Source organism: Xiphias gladius, chromosome 11 (genome assembly GCF_016859285.1).
Source record: "Xiphias gladius isolate SHS-SW01 ecotype Sanya breed wild chromosome 11, ASM1685928v1, whole genome shotgun sequence".
Taxonomy (NCBI): domain Eukaryota; kingdom Metazoa; phylum Chordata; class Actinopteri; order Istiophoriformes; family Xiphiidae; genus Xiphias; species Xiphias gladius.
Genome location: NC_053410.1, coordinates 1,081,469 through 1,108,640, shown reverse-complemented (window position 1 = coordinate 1,108,640; position 27,172 = coordinate 1,081,469). Strand labels below are relative to the sequence as shown.

General features: G+C 45.4%; 2 protein-coding genes across 7 annotated transcripts in view; one reads left to right on the top strand and one right to left on the bottom strand.

Moving 5' to 3' along the window:
* Nucleotides 1–23,471, top strand: part of usp54a (ubiquitin specific peptidase 54a) — a 62,727-nt gene extending 39,256 nt beyond the window's left edge. For all 5 annotated transcript variants that reach the window (XM_040138994.1, XM_040138989.1, XM_040138991.1 and 2 more), the window contains 13 exons: nt 1,281–1,449; nt 1,819–2,010; nt 3,348–3,482; nt 5,132–5,840; nt 6,958–7,082; nt 7,857–8,021; nt 9,435–9,554; nt 11,734–11,950; nt 12,955–13,859; nt 14,215–14,312; nt 15,444–15,560; nt 17,490–17,748; nt 19,248–23,471. In XM_040138994.1, coding sequence (XP_039994928.1) covers nt 1,281–1,449; nt 1,819–2,010; nt 3,348–3,482; nt 5,132–5,840; nt 6,958–7,082; nt 7,857–8,021; nt 9,435–9,554; nt 11,734–11,950; nt 12,955–13,859; nt 14,215–14,312; nt 15,444–15,560; nt 17,490–17,748; nt 19,248–19,831 — 3,795 coding nt within the window. In that variant the 3' untranslated portion in view covers nt 19,832–23,471. The remainder of the gene's footprint in view (nt 1–1,280; nt 1,450–1,818; nt 2,011–3,347; nt 3,483–5,131; nt 5,841–6,957; nt 7,083–7,856; nt 8,022–9,434; nt 9,555–11,733; nt 11,951–12,954; nt 13,860–14,214; nt 14,313–15,443; nt 15,561–17,489; nt 17,749–19,247) is intronic.
* A 1,747-nt stretch (nt 23,472–25,218) lies between these two features.
* Nucleotides 25,219–27,172, bottom strand: part of mmrn2a (multimerin 2a) — a 31,858-nt gene continuing 29,904 nt past the window's right edge. For both annotated transcript variants that reach the window (XM_040139036.1, XM_040139035.1), the window contains one exon: nt 25,219–27,025. In XM_040139036.1, the coding sequence (XP_039994970.1) occupies nt 26,622–27,025 (404 nt within the window). In that variant the 3' untranslated portion in view covers nt 25,219–26,621. The remainder of the gene's footprint in view (nt 27,026–27,172) is intronic.

Below are 27,172 nucleotides of genomic sequence, written 5' to 3'. Positions count from 1 at the left end.
GCTGGACAGAACAGAGGGTGTGGTCAGAACACACACACACACACACACACAAACACACCGCCACCACCACAGCCGACACTTTTGCTCACACTGCAGACTTTCATTCTATCTCTTTCTTTCTCTTGCACAAACATGCACATTTTTCTCACACACACACACACACACACACAGCGGCACATGGTTGACGGACAGGTTGGGTTTTTGAATTTTAGGACGTGCTGTTAGATCGGAGCAGAGTTGGAGGTGGACATTGACTTTTGGAAAATGGAGGAAGGGTTGAAATAACAAGCGGGAGGATTTCTGACGCACAAAAAGACAAACGGACGGAGGGCAGGAGGACGTCGTTTTTCCAGCAGCCCTACGCAACAGGGTGGTACAGTCTCGAACGTTTCAGTTTCCGTCTCTGTTTAACCTGCTGAGCGGTGTCTTTCGAGGTGAACGGGACGTCCTTACTGCGGCGGGTAAATTCACTAGCTACTTTAAACGATTTCAGCGGATGGTTTGAGGCTGAAAGTTTTGTTCAAAAATGAGAATATCTGCTATTTCAAAAGAGGTGACATGATTACGACCAAGTATTGTTTGACGTTTTTTGTCTCTACCGTGTCCAAGTTTGGATTTTTACACCTAGGGTTCAGGCTAGACAGCATTTTAATCCAGACCCGCTGTTGAATTCACTTCATCGATGTGGAATCCTTTTGAATCACTTATTGAATCTAATTATGAAGGTTCAGCCTTCAACAGTTAAAGCTAAGTAAAATTCAAAGATTCAGCTGAGATCTCTAACCACTCTTTTGTTGTCCGAGAAGGCAGAACTACGTTTAACGGTCGCCTGGTTAATGTTGACACCCTGCAGCTCCAACCTGAAATGAGCTGATTAGTAGAAGAGATATTGATTAAATATGTGTCTGACACGCTGGAATAACAACTGGAGTCGACTGACCTTTACACCTTGTTGGCCACCAAATACTGGGGCTCCCGATTCATATGAATAAAAATTGAACTGGGAGATTTTAATCCTGAAAATGATGCGAGTCGATCAGCCGGATCTTTTCTCTAGAAAAGAGTCACCACTCTGTCGGTCTTGTTGTTGCTGCATGGTGTTACAGAGTGGTGTGTCTCTCTTAGCTCAGAAAATGAAAAAATTTAGCCCATCATTATTAATATTTTTGTCCACTACACCAGACGTTTGGAGGTCTGCAGACCTCAGTCCGAGGTTTTGTGGCACGTCCATCAGCTTTTGGAGTTACCGTCTTCTGTGTGGTTTTGTCTCCCTCCTGCAGATCGGTCCCAAGTGGAAGGACGTGGTTTCTCGCTGCATCAAGGGCCACTACCAGCCTCTGCTGCTGCTGTACGCCGACCCCCGGGGGACGCCAGTGTCAGTGCAGGACCTGCCCTCACGCCTCGACCTCCACACCCTCAACAAGGCCTGTTACGACAGCGAAGACTCGGGTAACTACAACACAGCTAGGAGTCGTAGTAGTAGCACAACAGCAAACGTTCAGGTAACTAAACCAGAATCAGTAGTACTTGTAATAGTAGTAGTGGTAGTACTGTGACAGACAAGACTGAGGTAACTAAAAGAACAGCTAAGAAGTAGAAATAGAAAGTAGAATTAGTCGTCGTTGTGGCTGTTGTACTTGTAGCAGTAGTCGTAGTACTTATAGTAGCAGTGATGTTTAGGGGTGTCTGATAGGATGCATATTTGTGTGTGTGTGTGTGTGTGTGTGTGTGTGTGTGGTCTGTCTGTGAGCACATGTACATCACCACTGAAACCCCCGGCTGTTTCACTAACCCCCAACCCTCCAACCCCTCGGCCAGGCCGCGAGCCGTCAATCTCCAGCGACACTCGCACCGATTCGTCGACGGAGAGCTACTCGTACCGACAGCCCTCCCACTCTCACCATGAATCCCTGGCCAGTCACTACTCCTCTGACTCCCAGGGAACCGTCATCTGCATCGAACGCTCAGACGGACCCCTGCACACCTCGCTCTGCAGCCTGGATACCATAGGTGGGTCGCCGGGATGGCCCAAAAGAGTCTTCTGAGTAGAATATAGGAGGCCAGGAGGATTTTTCCATTAAATACTGAGTCGGTTCGAATGGTCATCAGGACTGGAGGCTAATGTTTAACATTAGGATTGAGGGATGGATGTGCCCGATAAGAATAAAAATCAAGTAGACGGTTTCATTTTTCTATCAATTAAATGTCAAAATGAATTGTGGAAAACGTTCATTATGGTCTCCCAGAGTCCAAGGTGATTTCTTACTTTGACCAACGACCCAAAATCCAAAGAGATTCAGTTTGCAACGATATAAAGCAGAAGAAACTGACAACATGTTTCCTTGTCTTGATAAATAACTTAAGTGGTTAATCAGCTATAAACACTTCAGTTGATTAATATTCCGTTGACTGTTTCAGTGCAACGTTATTATTTTATGTTGAAAATCGACTCAGCCTCTACGCCTGCAGATCTATCAATTGATCATTTCTGTTTTTTTAACCTATTCACTAGTTCCAACTCAACCATTGTGATAACTTGCTGCTTTTTTCTGTTTTGTATCATTGCAAACTGAATATCTTTGGGGGGTTTTTTAACTGTTGGTTGGAAAAAACACGAGACTGAACTGAATGTCACCTTGGGCTCTGAGAAACTACTATTTTTATTTTTTTTTGACATCTTGTACATTTAACAATGAATAAACAAATTACGAATACGATTGTCAGGTTAATCGTTAAGACTAGATGCCAACACAAGTTTGGAGGATCCACACTGGATTCTAGATGCTGAGCTGAGGTTTAGATTGAAGGCTGGAAAAGACTAGAAGGGCCAACTACGTCCTAAGTATCCAGGCTGATGCAAATGAGAAACTCTAACTCCAAAACATTGGCTCATATACAGTATACATGTACTATACGTTTATCCCCCCAAGATATGCATAACGTTCTTGTCTAAATAAATACAATAACTTTAGTGGCAAAGATTGTAAAGACCAGACTGTGTGAAGTGAAGAGCTTCATAAAGACCATCAGCTGTTGTCCTTCATGTTGTTAACCAATCACAGCAGGGTTCGCACCAGTCATCTCTCTTAAAACACGTCATTCATGCTTTTTAGAAAATACATCCTTTGCACAAAGGTTATCTATTATTATTATTATTATTATTATTATTATTATTGTTATATTTACAGAAACCCACATGCAGTGTCCCACAAAGAGATTTGACCCTGTATGACCCTGCTGTGTAGCCATTCACATTCTGCCACGCTGCTTCATTTTCTTCTGTCATTGTGTTGCATGACGTGGTGACCATACCTTAATCATTCGTTGCCATGCTTCTCGTTGCTAAGGCCACGTGACGGACAGTGAGCAGCACCAATCTCAGAGGAAGGGAGGCGGGGCCGGGGATAGGAGGCGGAGCTCTAGCCGCCCCCGGCGATCTAAACCCGACAACGAAGCCTCGTCAGCCGGGTACCACAGCGAGGGTAGGCGGGGCTGGGGCCAGTCCCAGGGCAGAGAGCGAACTACTGGGCAGAGCTATGAGAAATGTGACACGTCGCCGAAAACGGGTTTCTGTTGCTGATGTTGGTTTTTATGATGGTTTACAAAAACCTGATAGCTGACGATGTGGCACATTTTACAGTTGAAAAATGTAATGCTAATAGCAAATATTATAAAAGTAAATTTTAAACAGCAAACTTAACTAGAAATTAAATTAGTACAAATCACAACAACAAACAAAAACAAACAAAAACACAAATACAACAAAAATATATTAAATTGGAGATATGAAAAGTGAGATTGAAATGTTAACAAAATGCAGCCTATTAAATGTTTTATCCAGTGTTGACTTTTACAAAAGTAGGTGATATAGCCTACAACTATACAACTGAACATTTAGTGGGGCTGTAATAAAATAAGCTTTGCCCTGTGGAGTTTTTTAACAAAATAAAACCTGTATTTAAATTCAGTGTTTGCCATGAAAACTGTGTATCCTCAGGTCTAACGTGTGTTACGCAGTACAAGTACATTTGCCAAACCACTGTTTTTAATATGCAGCACTGTGCAAAAGTTTTAGGCTCTAAAAATAAAGTGAGGATGTTTTCAAAAATAAAGCCGTAAATAGTTTTAATTTCTCAGTGAACTTCATCCAAACTGCAGTAAAGATTAAAAAACCTAAATCAGATCAGTATTTGCCGTGACCCCTCTTTACCTTTAAACCAGCGCCAGGTCTCCTCGGTACACCTGCGCACAGTTCTTCAGGTTCATGGCAGGTAGGTTGTTCCAGCATCTTGGAGAACCTGCCTCAGAAACAAACTTTTGCTGAGTTTCTTTTCGTGTTACCGTCACCTGTAGATTAGTGGAAAGGTGTGAAGCCGCCGGTAGGAATGTGAAGCGCGTCACCCACATGCTCACGCATGTGCATCCTTGTGTATAAACACCAGAACCCGCTCATTAAAACGTTCCTCCATAGCGCCGCTGGCGGTCAAAGACTCCACAGGGTGCCTTTAGCATCATTCGAAGACAATTTTGCCTCCAAGCATTTGTGAAAAGCTTTTTACGACACTACATTATGATCGAATAATATGTTATTAATTGCTTTTCATAACTTGAGTTTGATTTAAAGCAATAGTTCAATAAGCATATTTTGCAAAATATTAAGCTTTTCCTTGATTCTAAAATTTGGGCAGTAAATGCTTCTCTGTGGGATTAGAAACTATTTTGTAATGGAGGTCCCCAGAAGTATAAACATGTAGCCGTAGACAATAAACCTCGCACAACAGTTAGAAAGTCTCCATACAGAGGAGAGAGTAAAAACCAGAAGATTTTAGGTAAAGGAGGAGGAACGTCGCTTTCATTAACCTGTTAGTCTTACGTTTCTGTCATATTAACATCGTTCATTCTGTTTCATTCATTTCCACTATCACTCCTTGAATTTAATCTTGATCTTTAATCTTTTCCATTTACCTTTCTTTCACACTCGCTTGTCCATTTGTTACTTTGTCTTCCTTCTCCCCTCCTTTCTCCTCTTCTCTTCTTTACCTTCTCTCTCTCATCTTTATTTCATTCTTTTCCTCTGTGTAAATCTCTCCTGTTCCTCTCTTCCGTCTCTCTCCCTCTCTCCTCCCCGCAGGAGAGACGTTGAAGGAGCAGCAGGTTCCTCGTCACCTCCCCAAACCTTCTTCATCCTTCTCATCCTCAACCAGTCGCCTCCGAGACTTCAAGGAGACCATGAGCAACATCCTGCACAGCCGAACCCTCTCCTCCTCTTCCTCCACCTCTTTACCGGCCGCCGTTCTCTCATCTGAAATCGCCTCCTCCACCAACAGCCGTCACCACCCTACCACCACCTCCGCTCCCTGCTCCTCCGTCAATAAACCCCACGACTGGGAGGCTGACAGCACCAGCAGCGAGTCCAAGTCCAGCTCCTCTGGAGGAACAGGGTCAGCGAGGTACCGGCCAGCATGGAAGCCCCGGAGGGAGGCGCTCAACATTGACAGCATCTTCAACCGTGAGAGGCGAAGGCAGGCAGGATACAGCCCGCTCGGAGCCTCCCTGCCCGACGACTGCGGAGCTCCAGCCTCCGAGGGAGCGGACGCCTCCTTTCCGGGCCCGCAGGAGGAGATGTCTGTCAGGCCGGGCTCTTCCTGGACTCTCCCCTCCACCTCCAGCAGCCACAGAGGAGATGGAGCCGGACCCGGAGGTGGAAGTGCCGGAGGTGCGGAGCTGCCTCCACCTCCTCCTCCCCCTCCCAGGCTGATCCAGAGGATGGAGAGCGGATACGAGAGCAGCGAGAGGAACAGCAGCAGCCCGGTCAGCCTGGACCTGAACCTGGGAGACAGGTGGGTGCACAAAAGGTCCTGATTGAGTTTTGTTGTCCTTTAGTATCCAGTATTTATGATTTAAATTGAAGTTATTTCCATTATCAGCCCAGCTGCAGATTATTTTCACGGTTAATCACTTGGTCTATGAAATGTTGGAAATTTTTCTTGATATCCCAGAAACAAGAGGTGATGGCGTCAAATCGATGCGTTTGTCCAAAAACCAGAACGAAACCCAAAGATGAAGCTGAACCAGCTTATTTTCTTGACAGATGACAAAAACAATTAATTGATTATCAACATGGCTGAAGATGATTTATTTTGGTCAATCAATTTATTGAGTATTAATCGTTTCAGCTCTAATTTAAATTAGGTATTACCAGTATAATTTTTCTATTAAATACAGCAGCTCACAGGGCCAGAAATCAGCCTGACGATCAGACTGAAGTGCCGTAAAATTTCACCTCATTGTTCAGTCATCGTTCAGATTCATGTTGGGAGGAGCTGTTACTCTGCCCTAACCAATCAGAAGAAAGGAAACTTTATATCACAATTTTCTAAACAGTCAAGTGCTTTACAGGAAGAAGCAAAAGGGACATTATCATAACTTAACTTGATCATGTCAGTTGAAGAAATATGTTGATTTAAGAGTTGTTCCTGTATTTCTAGAGCTGAAATGATTGGTTGATTATAAGCCCAGCTTACTGACACCGCTGTGCCACATTAGTCACAGTTTTTCCCGTTACGGAGCAGAATGGTGACGTCCCCGTTCATAACGCTGCCTACAGAGCCCTGATGGGCCCGGTAGTTTTTCCAAGCGGGGGGAAACGGAGGTCTGGAACCAGGGTACCATCAAATCTATGCTGCATCACAAGGTCACAGCTATGTCACTCACTTACAATTCTGTGTGGTTAAAAAGTAGTCCCCGTTAAACTAAGAAAGAACTGGAGATGGATCAGCTTTACAGAGCTGACACTGGTTAATAAACAAATCCATTGATCAGACGCAATTAGGATTCTGTGTTTCAGCCCAGGACATCAAGCTGAAGTTGGAGCCACATGGCTGGTTCCAAAATATACAAGAAAAATGGGTATCAGTGCTTATATATGACTGTCTTTCTTTCTTTCTTTCTCTTCAGGGAGTGTGGAGTGAAGAAGCCTTCAATTTCCTCCTCTTCCTTAGGGCCGTCATGGAGGAACATCAGGTCAAAGAGCAGTGGCGCTCTGCTGCAGGAGGTCAGCTCTTCCAGTAGGGGGAGCCTTGGTAAGACGTGTGTGTGTGTGTGTGTGTGTGTCATAAACATCATATCCTGGTTTTGTCCTCATCCTGGTTTGAATATGCTTGTTGTAAAACTGCAGTAGGAATCAGGACACTGAAAACAGCAGGTTTCTGATCCCTTTCTGCCATGTGAGCTGATGTGTCTTCACCAACTCAAACTACATTGTGCTTAGTCAGTAAAAGGACAAATGTTAATGTCAGACTAATTTGAAATGTTCCTGAAATTTATGTGAAAGTCTGACTTTGGTAATGTGGAAGTGCATAAATTGTAACGTCGCCGTCGTTTCCAGTTACTCGTGGTCAGATGGACAAGCCAGATCAAGCAGAGCCCACGCAGCCAAAAACCAAACGGGGTTCGTTTCCAACCGCTGAGGTAACTCAGACGGCACAGAAATTAGGAGCTGAGATGCTGAGGAGTCAAAGACTCTGAGACTTGAGACGAAACCTTACAATCATTTACACATGGAGATGTAAATGTCAAATCCCAGGACAAGACTCAAAACCAGGATAGCAAGTGTTTCAACACGATGTTGGTCAAGGGACAAATCATCTTTTTCAGGAGTTCAAACTAAAAGACAAAAATATCAAACATGTTTGAGCCTAATGTCTCAGACGAGGTCCCGAGTCCTGGTTGGCACAACAACTGGCTCCGCTACGAGGCAGTGGACACCTTAAACTGTCCATATGGGCTGGCTCGTTATTTTGTGAGCACACGGCCTTTGTTCACAGTGATGACTTGGTTTGTGTGTATTGGACCAGCGCCCCCCGCAGGCCGCAGCGAGCTGGATGAGCTGCAGGAGGAGGTGCTGAGGAGAGCGATGGAGGAGGAGCAGCAGAGACGACAGGAGAAGGAGAGGGAGGCGGCGCTCGGCTTCAACCCAAGACCCAGCAAGTACATGGACCTGGACCAGCTGCAGATCCAAGGTAAGCGCACACACAATGGTGGAGTCAGTGAGTTATGATTTAAATCTGCACCAGACAGAAGGTTAAAGAATTTCCCACCAGAATTCATTTTAATGAGTAAATATCAGAAGAAGGTAAATTAACTACCAGAGATTAATTCAGTCCATCAGTGATCCAGTCACTCTACTGTTGCATTTTACTGGGGTGCGTGTGTGTGTGTGTGTGTGTGTGTGTGTGTGTGTGTGTGTGTGTGTGTGTGTGTGTGTGTGTGGGTGGTCAGCAGGTGTGTGTTGTCGGACAATAGGAATGTTCCTCATTGAGCAGCTGAAAGGGCCCGACTCAGCCGACACACAATAGACAGAATGACCTGCACAGTGCTAGAGTGTGTGTGTGTGTGTGTGTGTGTGTGTGTGTGTGTGTGTGTGTGTGTGTGTAAGTGTAAGTGTAAGTGTGTGTAACCCGCTCCTGGCTTCTCTTCAGTTGCTGTCTGTTTGCAGTGTTGTTGGTTCTGCAGACGTCTGTCATGACTGCACGTCTCTGCAGCAGAACTCTGTCTTTGTTCTGATCTGTTTGGCCCCGGTTCATGTATTTACCCAAATACCACAGGTGCCTAGTGAACATTCAAGATAGTGTATTAGAGCCGATGTAAGTAATCTGCTTGACAGATTAATAACATTGCATTAATACAGAAGGCAGCTTGACAGCTGTTATTTATTTGTTTTTACCAAAATAAGAGAATAGAATATAATGCATTCAATTCTACCTAGTTTCCAAATACTCCATAAAACAATGATCACCGACATTTTTCTCCACTAAAATGGACGGGGTGTCCAAAAAGCGCAATTCAGAAGGGACGTCTCTCGTCTTCGGGAATCAGCCTCCAGACTTCGCTGCTCCGGTGTTGTTTTTGCCTCCTCCGGCTGTGTCAACACACTATACTTTGTTGGATGTTTTCTTTTCAGGCGCCTTACCTCATGAAATAATAGGATTGTAAATATTGCACATAGCCTTAGGGCTCCAGTCATTTTCAGCCATGAAGTCCTTCCACACAGCAGATTTGTTTGGCTGAGTTGCGGATAACATCTGGACGGCTGCCGTAATTGAAGCCAGCTTTGCAGCACGAAGCCAAAGCAGAAAACCAAGGTGGACAGCAGGCGAGAGTAAACAAAGGATTGACTTTAAATCAGGTTCCTTGTCATCCTTAGAATCAGCTCAGGACGTGTCTTGCAGAAATGCCCACTGACCTCCATACTCGGCCTCTGCCACAGCAGGACTAATAAACTCATAGTAGCAGAAGGTCAAATCTGAAAAGCAGTAAACTAAACCAACAACCTTCATGTTGCGCTCGAGACCGTTTTTGCTTGAGGATTTTAAAGGTGAGATTTTAAGATTGTGTGGACAGAATCACTAAATGTGTGGGCGCTCACCCTGCAGGTAAAGGCGACAGCTTCGAGCGGTGTGTGTCGGAGGCGGAGCTCCTGCTGGACCAGTCGGTGCGTCTGGAGCAGGCGGGCGAGGTCGCTGCCGCGCTGTCGGCTGTCAACGAAGCCGTCTGTAAGCTCCTCCCACCGCTCCTGACCCCTCCTCCTTCCTTTACACACACATCACCTGCCTGCCACAAACACACTCACGCACACACGCACGCGCACACATTTAGTAGGTCAGTACTTACCAAGTAAACACACTGAATGAGTTAGACACACCGCCGCCCACCAGCGTGCTGCTGTTAACGGTTCGACATCAGCCACTGAGATTTCAACAAGTTTGTGTGCTACTGAGGAATGTTCTCACACACACACACACACACACACCTCATTATTTCGATCTGAACCTTTCAACTCCCCACATTTCTCACTCATTTCTTTTGATCCGTCAGTCAAACCTGAACACACACACACAGCCTCACGTCCATCATTTGTTGTGTCGTCGCTGCGGCAAAACAAACTCTGCAGACAAAACCGTGAAAGACAATAAAATACAGATCAAACAAAAGCGTTGGATATCAAAATCCAAAGGGAACAAAACCTCGAGATGAGAAGCAGACCGGTGAATTGAGCTTCTTAAAACCGTGTCACTTTCCAGAAGCTTTTTCTTTCTGAAGCTGGACTGCTCTTTAAAGGACAGTTCCAGTTTACTACAACCTGGGTCTTGGCTTGGTAGGTCTGTTCATCATTTCTCACAGTAATAGTAACATCGTATTCACCAAGTTAATATCTGGGATGTGAACATGGAGACGTTACTAAAAACAAGAAACCCGAGCAGCCAGGCCATCAGACAGCTTGGGAACAAACCAGATTACCTAAACCACCTAAACCAGGGGTTTCAGCATCTGGGCTGCTGACCAGAAAGCTGAGAAACAATAGAATTTGGCAAAAAACTTTACTTTCAGTATTGGTCATTTTCAAACGTAATTAATAAAGAAATGTTTCCTTTCTCTCTCTGACTGCCAACTGTCTGCATCCTTGTGCGCCATTATTGCAAGAAGGGACCAAAATGTGTACAACCATAAAAAGACAGTGTTGAAACAATGGCCAGACTCGCATAAGTAACCAATAAAGGCCGGTCGCCCAAAAACACCTGTTGAGGATCAGTAAGGGGCAGTAGAAGCACCTGTACTGTCATGGCTCGTGGGGTAAATTCAGTATATTGTCCATTTTCAACTAAATCCATCAGTACAACTACAAAGTCATGTCATACTCTCCACTCTCCTGAAAACAATACTGTTCCTCTCATTCACTGATTAATTCCAGTTGCTTCTACCACACCAGTTTTCCAGTCACTGGTCAGGTGGCGTCAATGAAAGTCAAGACTTACTGCAGTTTTTTTTTTGTTGGTCTTTTTTAACATTAAAAGCCTACAAATGAACGTTAATGGTGAAATTATGGGATACAATACACAGTAGGAAGAGCGAAAGAGACAGAGTGAAGGCAAACCGGCAAACTAAAAGTTAGTGATGCCTGAAATAAAGAGGAGATATTGCTTTAAACCCCAACAGCAGAGGTGGGGTGAGGTTTAATGGTCTGGGTTCAACAACCAAAACGCAAAAGACAACGAGCCACAACTTTCAAGAGCTTGAGAGTTTCTCCAGAGGACATAATAGGAATTACATGTTTATTATAATATCCTATAATTTTGTAAATAAGCAAACCCCCCCACACACACACCCCCACCCCCTTGACTGGACCACGACAAAGTGGTCCACGGTGAGAAGACGGCTGTGAAGCCCTGATCTACTTTATCTGGAGGTCATACCTGAAATGTCGATTGCTCAGAAAAACTATGTGCGCGCGACTACAGTAAATACGGTCGGTCGAAGACGGAGCAGGTCTGTAAACTGTGACAGACGTTCACGACCGATTGGGTGATAATTTACATACAGCTCACAGTCATTTTCTCTTCTGAATAAGTTTGTCTAACTGGCTGGTTTGAGATATAATTTCTCCATTTCATCACTGAGAACCAAACCTGAGTTATTGGTCCTTTAATACGGTCATTTCTCATGCCTGCCATTCCCATAATAAACACACACGCTCACACGGTCACACACCCCCCTGTCACCAGTCGGACATTTGATTTTCTTTCAGGTGTATATTTACTTTTAAGTTTTTTGTTTTTTTCATGAAATCATCATAAGTTATTTTCTGCATCTTTCTTTTCTTTTTCCTTATTTATTCTTTCTTCTCTTTGTTTTTTCTTTCTGTTTATTTTCTGTTGACATGTGACCCGGCTGCAGCCAAACTGCGGCCGGCGGCGGCCGAGGGCGGAGCTAGTAGTCACAGCCGGCTGCAGCGCTGCACGAGGAGAGCCCGCAGCCTGCAGCAGCGCATGCAACTGCAGCAGCAGCAGCAGCAGCAGCAGCAGCAGCAGCAGGACTCAGAGGCAGTCAGACAGCAACCGCAGCAGCCAGAGCAACAACAGGAGGAGGGGCAGCAGCTCCAGGAACAGCCCAGGTACCACCTGTAGTCTGCTCAGCCCCAGCAGACCACAGCGTAGAAAATGGCACCACAGACTCCTAAAACATCTGCAGCGTGGTGCCACAGGTGTCAGATGTGCATTAGTGAAAAGCAGCATTACTGAACCTTGTTTTAACTTTGCTTCCTGTTGTCTTCCCTCTCAACAATAGCTACATCATTATATCTATCAAAAGCCTTAGAAGGTTTACAAAGTCCGAAATTCAATTTACAGAAACTTAAATCTTGTCTCTTGGCTGCGGTTAGAACGTACAAACTAAAAGTGGGATTGTTGTGATAGTGGAACTAAGATGAATCATTTTTCCCTGAGTCCTGAGTCCATCCATCAATTTTCTGCCGCTTATCCGGGTCCAGGTCCCATAAAATTGAATTAATCTCATCATTAGGAATATCGATGTTACTCTAGCTGGGCATCACTGAAAAAAATGGGATTTAATAGTAATTGTAGGCCATGTTGTCCCTACTAGTTTTCCACCACGCTTTCATACTGAGAGGCCTGTTGAACTACATTCTACATGGTATGAAGGAGGTCGCTAGACATCCTAAGTCACTGCTCTTGTTTCCTCCACGTGGCGTCTCTGAGCCGCTGCATCAGCTACAGCGGCTTCGTGCTCAGGCTGTCGCTTCACTGTAGCCCATCGACTCTTGATTATAACCCCCCAGTAAGAGCAGTAAACCATCAGGGTGTTGTTTGTTCTGTCCAACACTTTCATATTGTGAAGTGTTGTCGTGACGACCGGCTCATTCGGCGTGCGAGCCACTGTGAGAGATTGTCAACGCTCCCCGGGAAACAACCTCTGAAACACACACACACACACACACACACAACCAGCCTTGTGTTTAGCCAGAGTTCTCGAATGACACCATCTGTTCCAAACACACTGCCGCTCAACACACACACACCCTTCCTTCCTGACCCGCCTCTCTCTCTCTTTCTCTTTTTGTCTTTTTTCTCTCTATTTTCTCTCTCTCTCTCTCTGCAGTGAAAAGCCTCTCTCGGTCCAAATACTTCTGACGAACAGACAGGGCGACCAATCAGCCGCCGGTCAGGACCAGCAGGCCCTGCCTGTCCCTCCCTGCCTTGTTAAGCCCCTTCCCCCCCGGACAGACCCCGCCTCCAGCCCCGAGGTCCCTACAGGTTCTCCCAGGGAGGACAGCCGGACTGGGGGCCCCTGCCCTCGCACTGGGAAACCCCTCTCGAACACTGGGTCCCTCCCTGCTCTGTGTGTGGACACCTGGGAGCAGAGTCCTTTGGAAAATTTGGCTCCACCCCCTCCACCTGAGGAGGCGGACCGCTCCACCCAGTGGACAAGAAACCCCCCTCTCCCCATCTCACCACAAGCCCCGCCCCCACCCAGGCCATACTCCCGAACCCCGTCACCTGTCAGCGCCGACGACAGGTGTCATCTGATGATGGAGGAGGAGCCATATTACGTCAGACAGCCACAGAACACACCCCCTACGCCCAGCCCCACTTCCAGACTAGCCCCGCCCCCTCCCACCTGTCCAACCAGAAACTGGTCCTGCTTGCAACTGGACCTCCCTGATGTTGTTGACTCTCCTGATCTACCAACCTACACACCCCCAGACTCACCCTCCAGTGCCCCCCCTCCACCTGTGAGCCGGCCTGGTCGGATCTCCTCCCCGCCCCCCAGCCAGGACTATAGAGCAGCGCTGCCTGTGGAGCGCTGGGCAGAGAACGTCAACAGATACTACGGTTCCCAGAGTGCAGTGGGAGGAGGAGGAGGAGCGGGAGCCGGAGGGGGGGCGGCGGTGCCTGGAGAGGAGCTGTCGGAGCTGGATTCGCTCTACCAGGCCAGTCTGCTGGCTCCCAGCGTGCACCGGGGCAACCACGGAGTCAGTCCTCAGCCAACTGGCAACAAACCAGGTAAGAGCTGCGGAGTAGAGGTATGGGCACTTGACACGTTCCTCCTACACATGTTTAGATGAAGAATTAGATGATGATGATTTCTCCTTTGTTCAGCTTTGACTCATTGGCCAATAGAAACACTGCTGCACTGCGTGAAGAAGTTACAGGATTAGCCTGAATATCAGCCCCCCCCCCCCCAAACAGCTGTTTTAGAGAAAAAGACTTACATTCCTCCACAATAAAACACTCCACTGCTACTATTACTCTTACTACTGCTATGATATTGAAATTAATAGTTGTATTAGTACTACGGCATCTACTGTCATCTACTACAGTGTCTAATGTGTGTGTGTGTGTGTGGGTGTGGGTGTAGGTGTGAGGAGAATGCTGTCAGGATCTGGAAGGTCCAAAACCCCAACGGCGGAGCTAGAGAGATATGCCTACAGAACACCGGTTACACCTCTGCATAAGGTACGACTGACTGTGTGTGTGTGTGTGTGTGTGTGTGTGTGTGTGTGTGTGTGTGTGTGTGTGTGTGTGTGTGTGTGAGAGAGACTGACAGCTGAACTCTGATAATCATTTTACAGTTGTTTAGTTTATTACCCAACATACATCACTGCCGCCTCGTTAGCAGTTTGGGACTTTAGTCTAATTCAGGGCGTCTGCAGGTCTTGAAAAGTCTTAAAAAGCTTTGAATTCTGTTTTCCTCAAAATAAGGTTTTAGAAGTTAAGAACATTTCTAAATTGTATTCACAAAAGTCTTGAGTATTCTTCTTGCCTGCCGTCGGCAGTAACTTCAGATAGAACTTTTGGCAGATCATGATTAATTATAATATTAGAAAATACTCAGCTGGGAAGTTCTGGCAAAAATGTGATATAACTGCCATTTTCATGTACTTATAAATATAATAATAAATATATGTTAGACTAACATTCTCTCTCGTTCTTTGACTGGTATGACTGCAGGGCTTAAGAGGGTCTTACAAAGTCTTAAATTTAGTTTTTTAGTGAAAACTGCAGAAACCGTGAAATTACATTTAAAGTTATGCAGATGTTAAGTTGTTAAGAGGTTTGAAGAAAATATTCTCTGAGAATATTTTTTTCTACACAGAAAAAATCCACAGAGCTTCAGCTTTGCTTCAGGGGTCGGATCCATGTCAGCTCTGATACTGACCTTATTCAACGATCCACATCAGACACTTTAATATTAACTGTTCTGCTCCGTTCGCTGTTATAAATAAGCTACTGCTGATACTCACCGCTTCCACCACGTGCTTCGCAGTAAATGCACTTTGACGTGAAAGGCTGAGGTCGTCTTTAATCGTGAAACCAGAAGTGTTGAAAGTGACTTTTGCAGTGACTCTATTTAATTTTTTCTAAAAACTACATTGTCTACACTTTTTGTCAGGAGGTTGTTTGCAAACATCTCACGAATTAAGGATTAGATTTAATCACAAATTGAAAGATGAGGTTCCAACAAAGTTGGACTAGTGCTTCCCTAGTTTGCTGATCGAAAACTGAAGAATCTGTTGAAGTTTGTGTGGCGGTTTGTGGGCGTGGCCTCACAGAGCTCATGTTGTAAAAAGGATTTTCTCCGTGCAGCTGCCGTCAGGTGAAGACGAGAGCTACAGCGCAGAAAACCTGCGACGCATCGCCCGCAGCCTGAGCGGAACCGTCATCGGGTCACGACCCCAAAACCTCGGCCTCTCTCGCAGCTGTGTAAGTTACACGCACACACACACTTTCCTTCATGAAGTCTTCATTCACACATTCAGTTACAAACACAGCAGTTAAGAAACACACCGGCTCTGTGCACATCGGTGTGAACCCTTGTCTGCATCGTCGTCGTCTTCCTCCATTATTGATTTCATCTGAACATTCTGCTGCCATCTTGCGTTCGTACAATGTTACTGCAGCCCGGTTCAGGTTCTGCTGCTCACTCAGAGGTGATACGACGGCTCTCCACTGGTTCTCTGGTTATGATCACGTTTCTGTGTGGAAGGGTAATGACAACATACACCTCTCATTCATAAAACAGGTTTTATAGAAGGCCATTGCACTGTCGTAGTACTGTCTTTATACCACTTCCTGGTGCTGATCTGTTGAGAAAGGTTGGTCCTGGTTTGGTCGAGGCCTCTTAGTTCCAGCCAAGGAAAATGAATGTTTCTGCACAGAAGCCGTCTCTGCTGCTGCTGGCGTTCAGCCATCTTGTATTCAGCCCTCAGGAATCGCCTCAGGCCAGCGCATTAAAGATTGATCACTGATTTAGTTCTTCCATTAAGCTTTTAACGTCTGCGCTCGCTGCGAGGCGGAGCCGGCCTGATCTGAACCGACAGCTGAGGCTTGACTCCGGATATCGGCGACTGTGGGAGGAATCCTGATGTTTTACTTCAGTCAGAGGGTTTTTTATTCTTCCTCCGACTGTTGGAAACATTCAGGCTAACATGGGGGAAGAATTGGCCTGCAGTCAGCGATCGTCACAAAGAACTAAAATGCTGACAAGACAAATCCGCTACTTTCAAGAAAATCACTCATTTTTATTGTTTATTTACTGCAGTTTTGAAGAATTTGCCCACCTCTGCCTCTCCTTGCAAATTTGTTATGAATTTGTACCTCTGAAATATCAACTCTGTCCGGTCCTCCATCTTCCGCCCCTGCCCCTGTAGAGGGACTCTGTGAAATTCTAGTTTTAGGGCCTTAATGGTTCACATGTTGTGTTATTAGGTTTTATTTCTTCGATTTTTTCTGCGTGTCAGTAATGTCAGAAAATCTCGGTGAGGTCCGGTTATTCCATCACAGGAGAACCAAGAGTTTTTTTTCATTATCAATACGTCTGACAGTTATTTTGTTCAATAACTGATTGACTGTTCGGTGGCAAAAACGTAAGAAAAATAGTGGGAAATGCCTCATTATTCCCTGAGGCCAAGTGAACACATGCAGACGTCTTGTTTTGTCTGAGCAACAGTGAGAAACACGAAGAGGATGAGTTCACTGTCAGAGAAAAGTGGGAAATGAGAGGCTTTAGCCAGTGAAGTTTTGGCATTTTTCCGTTAAGAAGAGCTGAATGATGATGCAACTGTCAAGCTTTTCTGTCAATCAACTAATCAATGAATTGACTGATCATTTCGGCTGTAGAGTACTGGTTGGTTTCTGGGTGAGGTAATGAAACGACCATGTACAGTTGGAGCGCTTTTCTTTTTCTTCGTTTCCAGGAAAAACAAACTTGCATCTTAGAGATTCAAGGTTTTCACAGCCCCACAATGTCTAAATTTTCTCATATTTTGTTTCATTTTATGATCTTGTCATTTTTCATGGTTTTCCCTCCATCGTGTTAACGTGTTTTCATTTTTTTGCCCCATTCTCTTTTTTCTCTTCTTTTCTCTCGCTTCAACACGTCCAATCCCCTCTGTGTGCATCGATTTTCTTTCTGTCCTGCTTCTTTGGCTTCGTCATCCTCCCTCAATTCTTCCTCTTCTTTCTCCCTTTTTTCTAATTTGCTCTCACTTTTTCCTCCACCTTCTTTCTCCATGTTTTCTTCATCCTTTCTCCTCCCTCATTCCTTTCTTTCCTCATTCTTTGTTTTGCCTCGGTCACCATCTTTTTTTATTTTCCTGTCGTCTCTCCTCCTCCCACCTCCTCACCCTGAAGGACCCCTCTGTGTCCAGGCCCCCCCTCAGACACGCCGACCTTCACGCCTCCTCATCCTCCTCCCTCCTTCGTCGCCCCAGCACCTCCTCCCTGCACCTCCCCTCTGCCTCCTCCTTCACTACAGATCCCTCCTACCACCACCTCCAACACCACCAACCCCGACACCACGGCCCCTCAGCTCCTGCACCTCCTCCACAGCACCCCCCCTTGCAGACATCATGGCCCCGCAGCTCGGGCCTCTCCTCCTGGGGACGCACAGGTAACCTGCTGGCCCTTCATCTCCACCTTCACCAGCATCACCAAATCCAAATCCAACACCACCACCACCACCACCACCACCAGAATCAACCAAACATCATCCCCTCGCTCCACAGTTCTGCTCCTTCGGGGTGTTTGAACGTCTCGCATCTGGGTTATCGGGGATTAAAAGTCCTTAAATGATCGTAAACTCAGATTTGTTGGACTGTAGTTTCACAGTAGCGTGCGCAGAGCTGATGGCCATAAGTTTGGACGCGTTAAAACAGTGAGCTGCGTGGGTTGTCCCTCTACCTGCCGTCTCAGCGGCGTCTCAGTGATCCATCAGCCTCCAGACGAGACTCAGGACCAGACTCGGGGAAAATAATTTAAGCGATAGCAATAAAATAAAAAATAAAGACGGAAAAACTGCTAGGGATGAGGGGTGACTGATCAATCCAGGAAGCCGTGTATAAAGAGTAGGTAGGTGTTAAGATTCACCTCAAGCTGCAGACAGAAATCTGCAGGACAAACACTCGCTCATTCAGGCGAGAATATAAAATGAGACCACTGCACCATGTTAGTGTCTCCTCTCATCAAGTCGATTATTTGACCATTTCCACTGTCACGTGTATTAAAAAATAACAAATCAAAACTTGAAATCTGTATCAGATCAGAGAGATGTGACTGCATGCAGTCAACAAAAGGCCACGATAACATCTAAAACAAGAGCACGAGCTCGCTGACTTTATAATTTAACATCCTAGTAAAAATTGACCTAATGTTTCCATGGAGACTTAGAACCTGTCTGATAGCGTTTAGTATTTCACAGTGAGCTTAACACGTAGCTTATGACTCAACTCTACAGTACACATCACGACTCTCTCCACTTTGATCTTGGTTTTAATTTATCATATCATATATGTATTAATATTATATATATTTCTCTGGTATTCCAGTACAGTTTTATAGAACCTGTCAGACTGTGTCTTTTGTCCCGAGGTAACAGGGAGAGAAGACGGGATTCATGACCCACCTACGTGAGAGGAGACACACTGCAGTGGAATCAGAGGCTATCCTCTTCATTTCTGAGCAAACACTTTTGATTTGTTTCTTTTTAGAATCTGTCGTTTGTTCTGTCTGTAAATATGTTTAGTATCTAAAATCTTACGGTGCCTCCTCACAATACAGTGAAGGCCTCAAAAAAAAAAGCGGTGCCACAAATGAGGTCTTAGCCTGACTAAACCACTAAAAGGAGCATTAATAAACAGAAACTACACCCAGGTCCTGTTTGATCCGAACCGGTTCCTCTGGGCCTGGACCGGACACTGGGACAAAACAAAGAGCAGCAGCTGATCATTCATGTGTGAAAGAGATGGAAAGTTGATCTGAGTTCAGTTCAGACTCTGGATTTAAACAAAGTGAAATCGATGTTGTCGTGTCATAAATGTACCAGGAATCATTGACTTTGACGCATTCTTCTTCCTCTTCTTCCTCTTCCTCCTCCTCCTCTTCCTCCTCCAGGAGCTGGACCGAGTGTCCAGCAGCAGTTTCTGGTTGTGTCTGACAGGCATCAAGCTCTCTCAGGTCAAGGCCTCCACAGCGTCGCGCTGAGTTACGGCACTCTGCCCCGGGCTCCCCGCCGAGGCCCGACTCCCTCCTCCACGCTCCCCAGGCCCAGAACTGACTCCAGCCCCGCCCCCCCACCTGGTCCTCAGAGTCTCTACGCCACCCTGTCCCACCCTCGTCGCTCTGCCAACACCTCCACCGCGACTAACGGTCACCTCCGGCAACCGCTGCTGCCCAGTAAAGTCAACGGGTCTGCCCACTGCGCTCCACACCACCTCAGGGTGCCGGGGGAAGCCCCTGTCCAGCCTCTCCGCCTGGACGTCCCGCCTGAGAGTGACTGGCGCCGCGACGCTGACTACAGGACTGTCCAACGCAGCTCCTCCTGGGACCTCCGCACCTCTCGCCAGCAGCCTCCCCCGCCCCGGCCCCACAGAGACCTCCAGCTCTGCTCCCTCTGCCAGCAGCTTCCTGCTGAGCCGTCGCGCCCCTACTGCTCGTCCTGCGGAGCTTACGTGGCTCGGTTCCGCCCGGCCAGCTGATCCTACTGCAGACGCCACAACAGAAGAGTCTTATTACAGATGTCACATATCCATCATGACATGCGGTATGAAACCTTGTGGTGAGGATCCAGCCTGATGGAAAAGTGAAGTTTGCTTTTTTTGTATTTAAATTGTGCCAACCTTTCCTTAAACTGAACGCTGCCCATCGTTCTTTGGGGCTGTTGGTGGATTTGTCATTTTGTCGTAAGACTCTCTGATTTGCCTCGAGGTCTGCAGCATCACCTGGGGAGACACACGGGATCGTCTTTCAGAAATCTCTCTAATCAAAGAAATCACTTTAAGAATCTTTGCGGTTCTGGGGGAGGATTTTTCACAACAGTCAGATTTTCAGTATCATTTCCTTCTCTCTTGCTTCACAACACACATTCATGTTTTTGTCAGAACCCGTCTCGCCTGGTCCTCCCCCATCCCGACAACCACCATAAGGCCCCAGACAGATCTCCTACCTACAGTATATGTCTATGAATGTCTGCCGAATTTAAGCACATTTAGATTTCTAATCCAGATGAAGCGCCGTGGACGGACGGACTGAAAAGACCGGTTTGTGATGGACAGCAGGTCGGTGTGATCATCCATACGGAGGCTGCTGCTAACCTGCTGTCTGTTGAACTGCAAACACGTGAACATGCTGGTTATGTTGATAGTGGTGGATAGAGACTCATAACTGGAGCTTCCTACTGGTTTGGTGACTGGAGATGAGTCAGTTTTTCACGGGATAAAACAAATAAGAGCAGTAAAGTCGTAGAGCTGAAAAATGAGCTGCGGTGATTAATCGATGGAAAGAAAATTAATCGGCAACTGGTCTGATCGATTCATCACTTCAGTCATTTTTCAAGCAAAAATGCCAAAAACATCCCCTGGCTCCAGGATCCTACATGTGAGAAATTTCTGTTTTCATGGTCTTAGATCAAAGTAAACTGAATCTCTTTGGGTTTTGGACCACGGGTCAGACAAAGAGCAGGAATTCAAACTGGGAAGCTTCTCCCCTTCCTTCCGTGTTTCAGCTCAAACAGCAGCATTTAAACAGCGTTGGCACAGCAATGATTCTGTCCCAGGCTTTTTGATCCACACAAGCCTCGTCTTTGTCAAAGTAAAAGTCAGGAGAAATCGCTGCTTCTAGCCCGTCAGAAAATATCAACAAATGTCCGTTGGTTTTCCAGAGCCCGGATGATTTTATCTGAGCAACGGAACGTGGTCCAGAGCCAAGGGGTTCGGTTTACTGTCGTCAAGGCCTGAGAAAAATCCGAGACTTTTTTTTACCAGCCAAACCAACAAATCATCCAAAGATACATTTTGAAACGTCTATGGTTTGTCCACAGGAGGGTAGTGACAGATTAATTTTTACTCTGAAATGGGTTGTTGAAAGAAAATTATCTTTTGGCCACTTTGAAATATGAATGTCGGTATCTGCCCGAAAATCCTGCATCGCTCCAGCTGTCGTAAAAATGACGGAAGTGATCAAGCTGCGGATGAACTTTCCATCGACTGACTGTGACGGTGATGGAGAAGCAGCTGCATCTTCAGGGCGCTGAGAGGAGGAGAATGAGCGGCCTGGCGCGGTTTCAGGTGACGGTCGATGTGTTTTTGTTCTGCAGCTGAACAGACGGCAGGTTCCTGAGGGCGGCTGAATCCTCACAACTGCACACATCTGCACGGGAAAATGAGGACACGAGACGCCTCCGAAGGACAGGAAATACAAAAGGAGCTTTTGGAGAAGAGAGTTCCTTCCTCCAGACACTGATTAAAAATCTACTCGACTTATTCCTCTTATTTATTTTTGTAGGCTTGTCAGACTGAGTTGTGCATAGATTAACTGAACTGTTCTACCTGCCTAACCTGAGTATACTCTACTATAGACCTGATCTAATTTTATAAAGTGAGCTAGTCGCCTTGTTTGGGATGTCCAGCCTTCTTATACTGCACACGGGCTGATTTCTGTCATTTCAGAGCCTGTTAGAGGATTTTAGAAGAATAACTAAAGCTTTTATTTTGACAGAGTAGCAGCTAATATTTAGCATGATGTTTTCAACGTATTATAGCCTTGAGAGGATCGCTCCATTCGGTGTAACTTTATTCTACTGAAGATATATGCAGATCTATTTTAGTGCAGCGACTCGACTGCATCTAACTCGGATTTAGTGAACTTCACAGGTGTTGAAGGTAGATTTCTTCCTTTTGCTTGTTGCTGGTTTCGTTCGCCATCTCTCCCGTCGTTCAGGGGGGAGCTTCTCTGGTGTTCCTACCCGGACCACGTTAGACCGGTTCGGTAGATCCTGAAGGGACGCCTTCGCGTCGAGAATGCTGTTCGTGAACGGACTGAAAGACCTCTGTCCTGATGCCAAGAATCCAGGGGCATTCTGGTAGAAGTGCTGACCCCGCCCACCCGGTGCTCCGGGTGAGCTAAAACAAACAAACCCAAGTCTGGTCTGAAGTCTGGAAGACACATTAAATATTGATTCTGAATTATTTCACCCACCATTTTCCTGCAGATTGTCAAAGATGTTGATCATTACGGTGACAAGTTTTTCATTTAAAGTGCAAAGGAGCTAAATACGATATAATTTTGTCCTGATTCATTGATTGATTGATTGATTCCTTTAAACATCTCCGCTGTTGCACCCTGATACACACTCTGCTCTGCTGTTTGATTGACAGGATTTCATTTTTTCAGAATAAAAGATGTATTTCAGACCAGACCTGAGTTGATAATAGTAACAATGCAACACAAAGTGTCAGTAATTCAAATGAAGAGAAGTTATTTTTTCATCATGTCACGGTTCTTTTTTTCTTTTTTTCTTTTTTTTTGCTCTTTGCTTCACCAGATTTTATTTTGTTGATTTTTGGTATATTTTTGATGCTTATTTTTCTACACTGTAGACTTAACAGAGATAAGATGATTAAAGTGTTTATGGAAATGTTTAGAGTGTCTTTTAGATGATTATTTTAGTAGGAAATCATCACATTTCCTGTTGAAGCTGCTCACCTGCTGTGTCGTCCTTTAACTTCGCTACAGCTTTGACTTTTTCTGTCAGAATTTCTGGCCCTAAATCAACTCCATACATCTGTTGGTTTTTCCTGATGCACTAATTATGCATCAGAAATGTTTGAGTTTAAAGATAAATGAAACGGGTGTGATGGATTAGGTGTCTGATGACAGACTGAGACAGAAATTAAAACCAGAGAGAGAAAGTATAACAGAGAAACGTCACGAATCGCTGGTCAAATTTAAAAAAAAAAAAAAAAAAAAAAAAAAATCCAGTTGAATTCTTCGGTTTGTGTTTTGTTTCCCACACAGCAGCTGAGCAGAGCGTTGGTCTGTGTTCGGATGCAGAGACTCTGACGTTCGAGATGTTCACTTTTCTTTTCCTGCATAGACTTTTTCCCAGCAGACATTTGGACTTGTCGTAGCAGGAAAATCACAGGTGAAACTAATTAGGCCATGACAGTGACCCAGGCTGCACAAGGCCAGGACCCTGTGCTGTCCCGCTGTGATGAACCGATACGTCTGCTGTGAAGATGATCTGTTTCCGTCTCTGCAGCCTTTTGTGTTTTCATGCTGTGCCGACAGAAAGATTCTGTATTTTTGCAATAAAGTCGTCAGCACTCGGACGAGGAGCAGCCGAAGAAATCTGCTGTGCGTCTTTATTTTTTCACCAGTCCGGCTTTTATTCTTCATCCAGCTGCGAGATCATTTCCTCAGAAAATCCCGAGCAATCTTCTGGATCGTCAGTGGCTGAAATCCAATCAGATTTCTTCTTTCTCGCTGATGAGATTGTTTTATTGACACGTTCATCCCTGCGGGTGACCAGTGGGGGGTAAAGATGACTCTTATTCTTGTTTTGATTTCTTGTATCTAGAGACACATTCGGGAAATAGGGTGATTTTCTTGCCTAAATGTCTGTAACCTCAATGCAAACGTGAGAAACAAGCCACTTTTCTTTCTTGTGGTGAAAACGTCTTAATAGCGACTTTTATAGCATTGACATCAAAAATTTTTGGGTTCATTGGGTATCAGCCAATATATCATTATATTATATTTAATAAAATATCAAATATCGGAATCGGTTTGGCTTCAAAACTCCGATATCAGTCGGGCGGCGGTTTCTGAGATCAAGATTAAACTTGAGCTCGCAGTACGGAAATTGCTCAAAAAAACAAAACAGTTTTAACGTCTTCAGTTCCATGACAACTGGGCAAACTCCATCTGCTGCTGAAGACCATGTAAAATGTTCAAAAGCTCCAGAACAGCCACTGAATGGAGACTGAGGTAAGATTGTTTTTTGATTGCTCAAATATCAGTGTCAGTAGTTAGAGAAGTTAAGGGAAAGTTTTAGTTTATATCTACTGTTCTCCTCTTATTTAGCCTTTAACCTTCATCTCTAAGAGCAACAGACCTGCACCGGTTCGGCTTGAATTACCAAAATCATTACCCTTTGAAAACGCCTCCGAAGGTGTGTCACGATGTCAGGGACCTGAACTCACATCACTGGAACGTGACTGAGGTTTTACGTCTCGTGTATCATTGTGTCCCCTTGCAGCCCAGCGCCATCGCAGACCGGACGTGATGAGGATGAAAGTGCACGACCGGAGTCTGAGAGGATGGATTCAGCCTTTGAATCTGTAGCAGTGACCGAGAGGTAAAGTCCCCTGAGCGTCAACAAAAAGCCACGCATTTTATTAAATATTCTGATTATACAAACTTGGTTAATTTGCAATAATTTCTGAAGAAATTCCAAATTCAGTGGTGGACTGAATACCCACACCCTACATCCGGACTATAGTAACTTTAATGTCTTGACCATCTGAAGTCGTTGACTTGGACTAAAAATGAATCGATAACAGTTAATTTCCTGTTAATTGACTAAGCTGCAGAGAAACAGAGCAGCGACGTTGGACATGAAACTCGTTTCTTAAATAGTGTGGAAAAACAAGAACAAATGAATCTGTGTCTTTCCTGTGTTTGCAGCGTTGTAACATCACGCAGCCACTTGTGTAGATAAAACCTTTTTATTAAGTTACAGGCTGGTGACAGTTCAAAGGTCTTTCCTCACCTGACAAAGGTGTTTTCACTTTCATGAAAACACATCCATCACTTTCCACCATTTTCAGCTCCCAAAAAACGGCTCAACTGTTCCTTAATATAAATATATACTGCTCTGTAATATTATAAAGGGTCCGGTCTAGACCTGCTCTACATGAAAAGTGCCCTGAGATAACTGTTATGATTTGATGCTATATAAATAAAATTGACTGGACTGTGTGTTTTTACATAATTATATTGGAACTTTACAAACATTACACATACAGGTGACTTTACATACAAATATTTTCCTCGTGAAATATGTAAAGTAAAAATTCCTTTTTTCTTTTTTTTTTTTAAACAAAACTCATTGACGTGAATAGTTTGCACATAATTCTGCTGGAACCTTAACAAAATAAGCTCAGCTCAGTTTTACAGGCATACACTGACTTTTTTTTTTTTAACCGTCCTCAGCCTCAGATAGAAGTGGCAGCAGCTGATCTGTGGTCAGGTTTTTCAAGCTGACGATTAGTCAAGACTCGAGGTTAAAGTGACTGTGCAGGGTCAGCCCTGCCGATCACAGTCGAGACACCAAACAGATCGGGCAAATACTCATGACGGTTTGAAGCTTGTTGCGTTGGGCTCAGTCAGTAGAGCGAGGCAGCGGCAGTCAGACTGTTTACCAAGGAGCACTGAGAATATTTAATGGTGACTGTTCTGCCCCTTCTAGTCCATCAGCCCATTGGAGTTTCCTTATGCAAACAGTAAGTTACGTGATTGTCCTGGTTTTTGGAGCTGGAATCAGGAAGTGGTTAGCTTAGCTTAGCATAAAGACTGGAAGCCAGGGGAAACGGCTAGCCTGGCTCTGTCCAAACTTCAAAAATGCACCTACCAGCTCTTCTAAAGCTCACGCATTGAATAATGCGTGTTGAATAATGTTTCTTTAATTCGTACAAAAACAGAAATGTAAAAACTGGATTTTGTGGTTTTGGTCAAAGTTGTGACTAGTTTTTATGGAACGACAGTCGCTGCGTGGACTGAAAACCACAGCTTGTGTACACCTGCCGAATCTGGCAACCTGGACTACGACCAGAGACGCTGGACAGAAGTACTGGGCCGGTGGATAGATTGTTGGTAGTCAGTATAATGTCGCAGCACTTACAGCAACTCCCACTAAAACCACCAATCGATTGAGATTAGACAGACGAGATACAAGGTGTTAATCAGTGAGCTTTAAAAGGAGTTCTGAACTTTGGACAGAGCCGGGCTAGCTGCTTCCCCCTACTTCCAGTCTTTATGCTAAGCTAGGCTAACCACATCCTGACTCGAGCTTCGCTCTAAACTCAGACATGCACTGAAACAGGAAATACATGCTAGGATTGGGGGAAACAACTGAGAGCTGAGCAACGAGAGTCAGTTTTATCTTGGTGTGGAGGTCTGCGCATAAGAATTTTAGTCCAAGACATTTACAGAGCTCAAACTAATCTGCAGTCCACAGATTTATCCGAACTGACAGGTGGTTTTAAGGGTTCAGGGTTTGATTCCCTCTGAATCCAACACAATCTATCTATTAATGATACTGTAAGGTGCTTTTGGAATAAAACCTCCATTGACTGGATTTCAGCAAATGTTAAATTCTCATCTTGAAAGCGTTTCAACTCAAATTCTGAACCTCGGTGACTCTGCCGCTACCAGAGTCTCTGATCAGTGTCTTTCCTCCAATAGTCAGCTGGTTGATCCAAGGCGCCCTCAGGTGGTCCGGTGGAGCAGCATCCCGGTGAACACATTGTCCTCTGACTCCCCCCATGCTCCTCCCCTCAGTTCCAGCCTCACCACCTCCCTTTTCCTCAGCGGCAGGAGGCCCACACCTGTGGCCGGCCCCGCCTCCGTCACCTTCTGTCGGTGTAGAGACACCAGAGCTCCGCCCGACCCCCTCCTCAGGACCACATGGGTGGGGCCCGGCCTCAAGTCCAAGGTGAGGATGAACATGTAGATCCCGTCCACCGGAGCCGTGAAGGTGCCTGTGTCTGAGTAAAACCGACCCCGGTTCAGAGATGCTTCGAACAAGATGACGCCGTTTGAGACACTCAGAGGAGATCCAGCCACGAACAGCAGAGAGTCCTCTGATAGGCCGGATGGGACAGGACCAACACCTGGAGAGAAGAGGAGGGTCACGAGTGTGTACATGGAGATCTGCTGATGAACACGAACCACAAACAAAAACCACGGGGACCTCATGCAAGAACCACTCATACCAACAGGTTCAGTCCTTATGGAAAAGTTGGACGTAGTTCAGAATG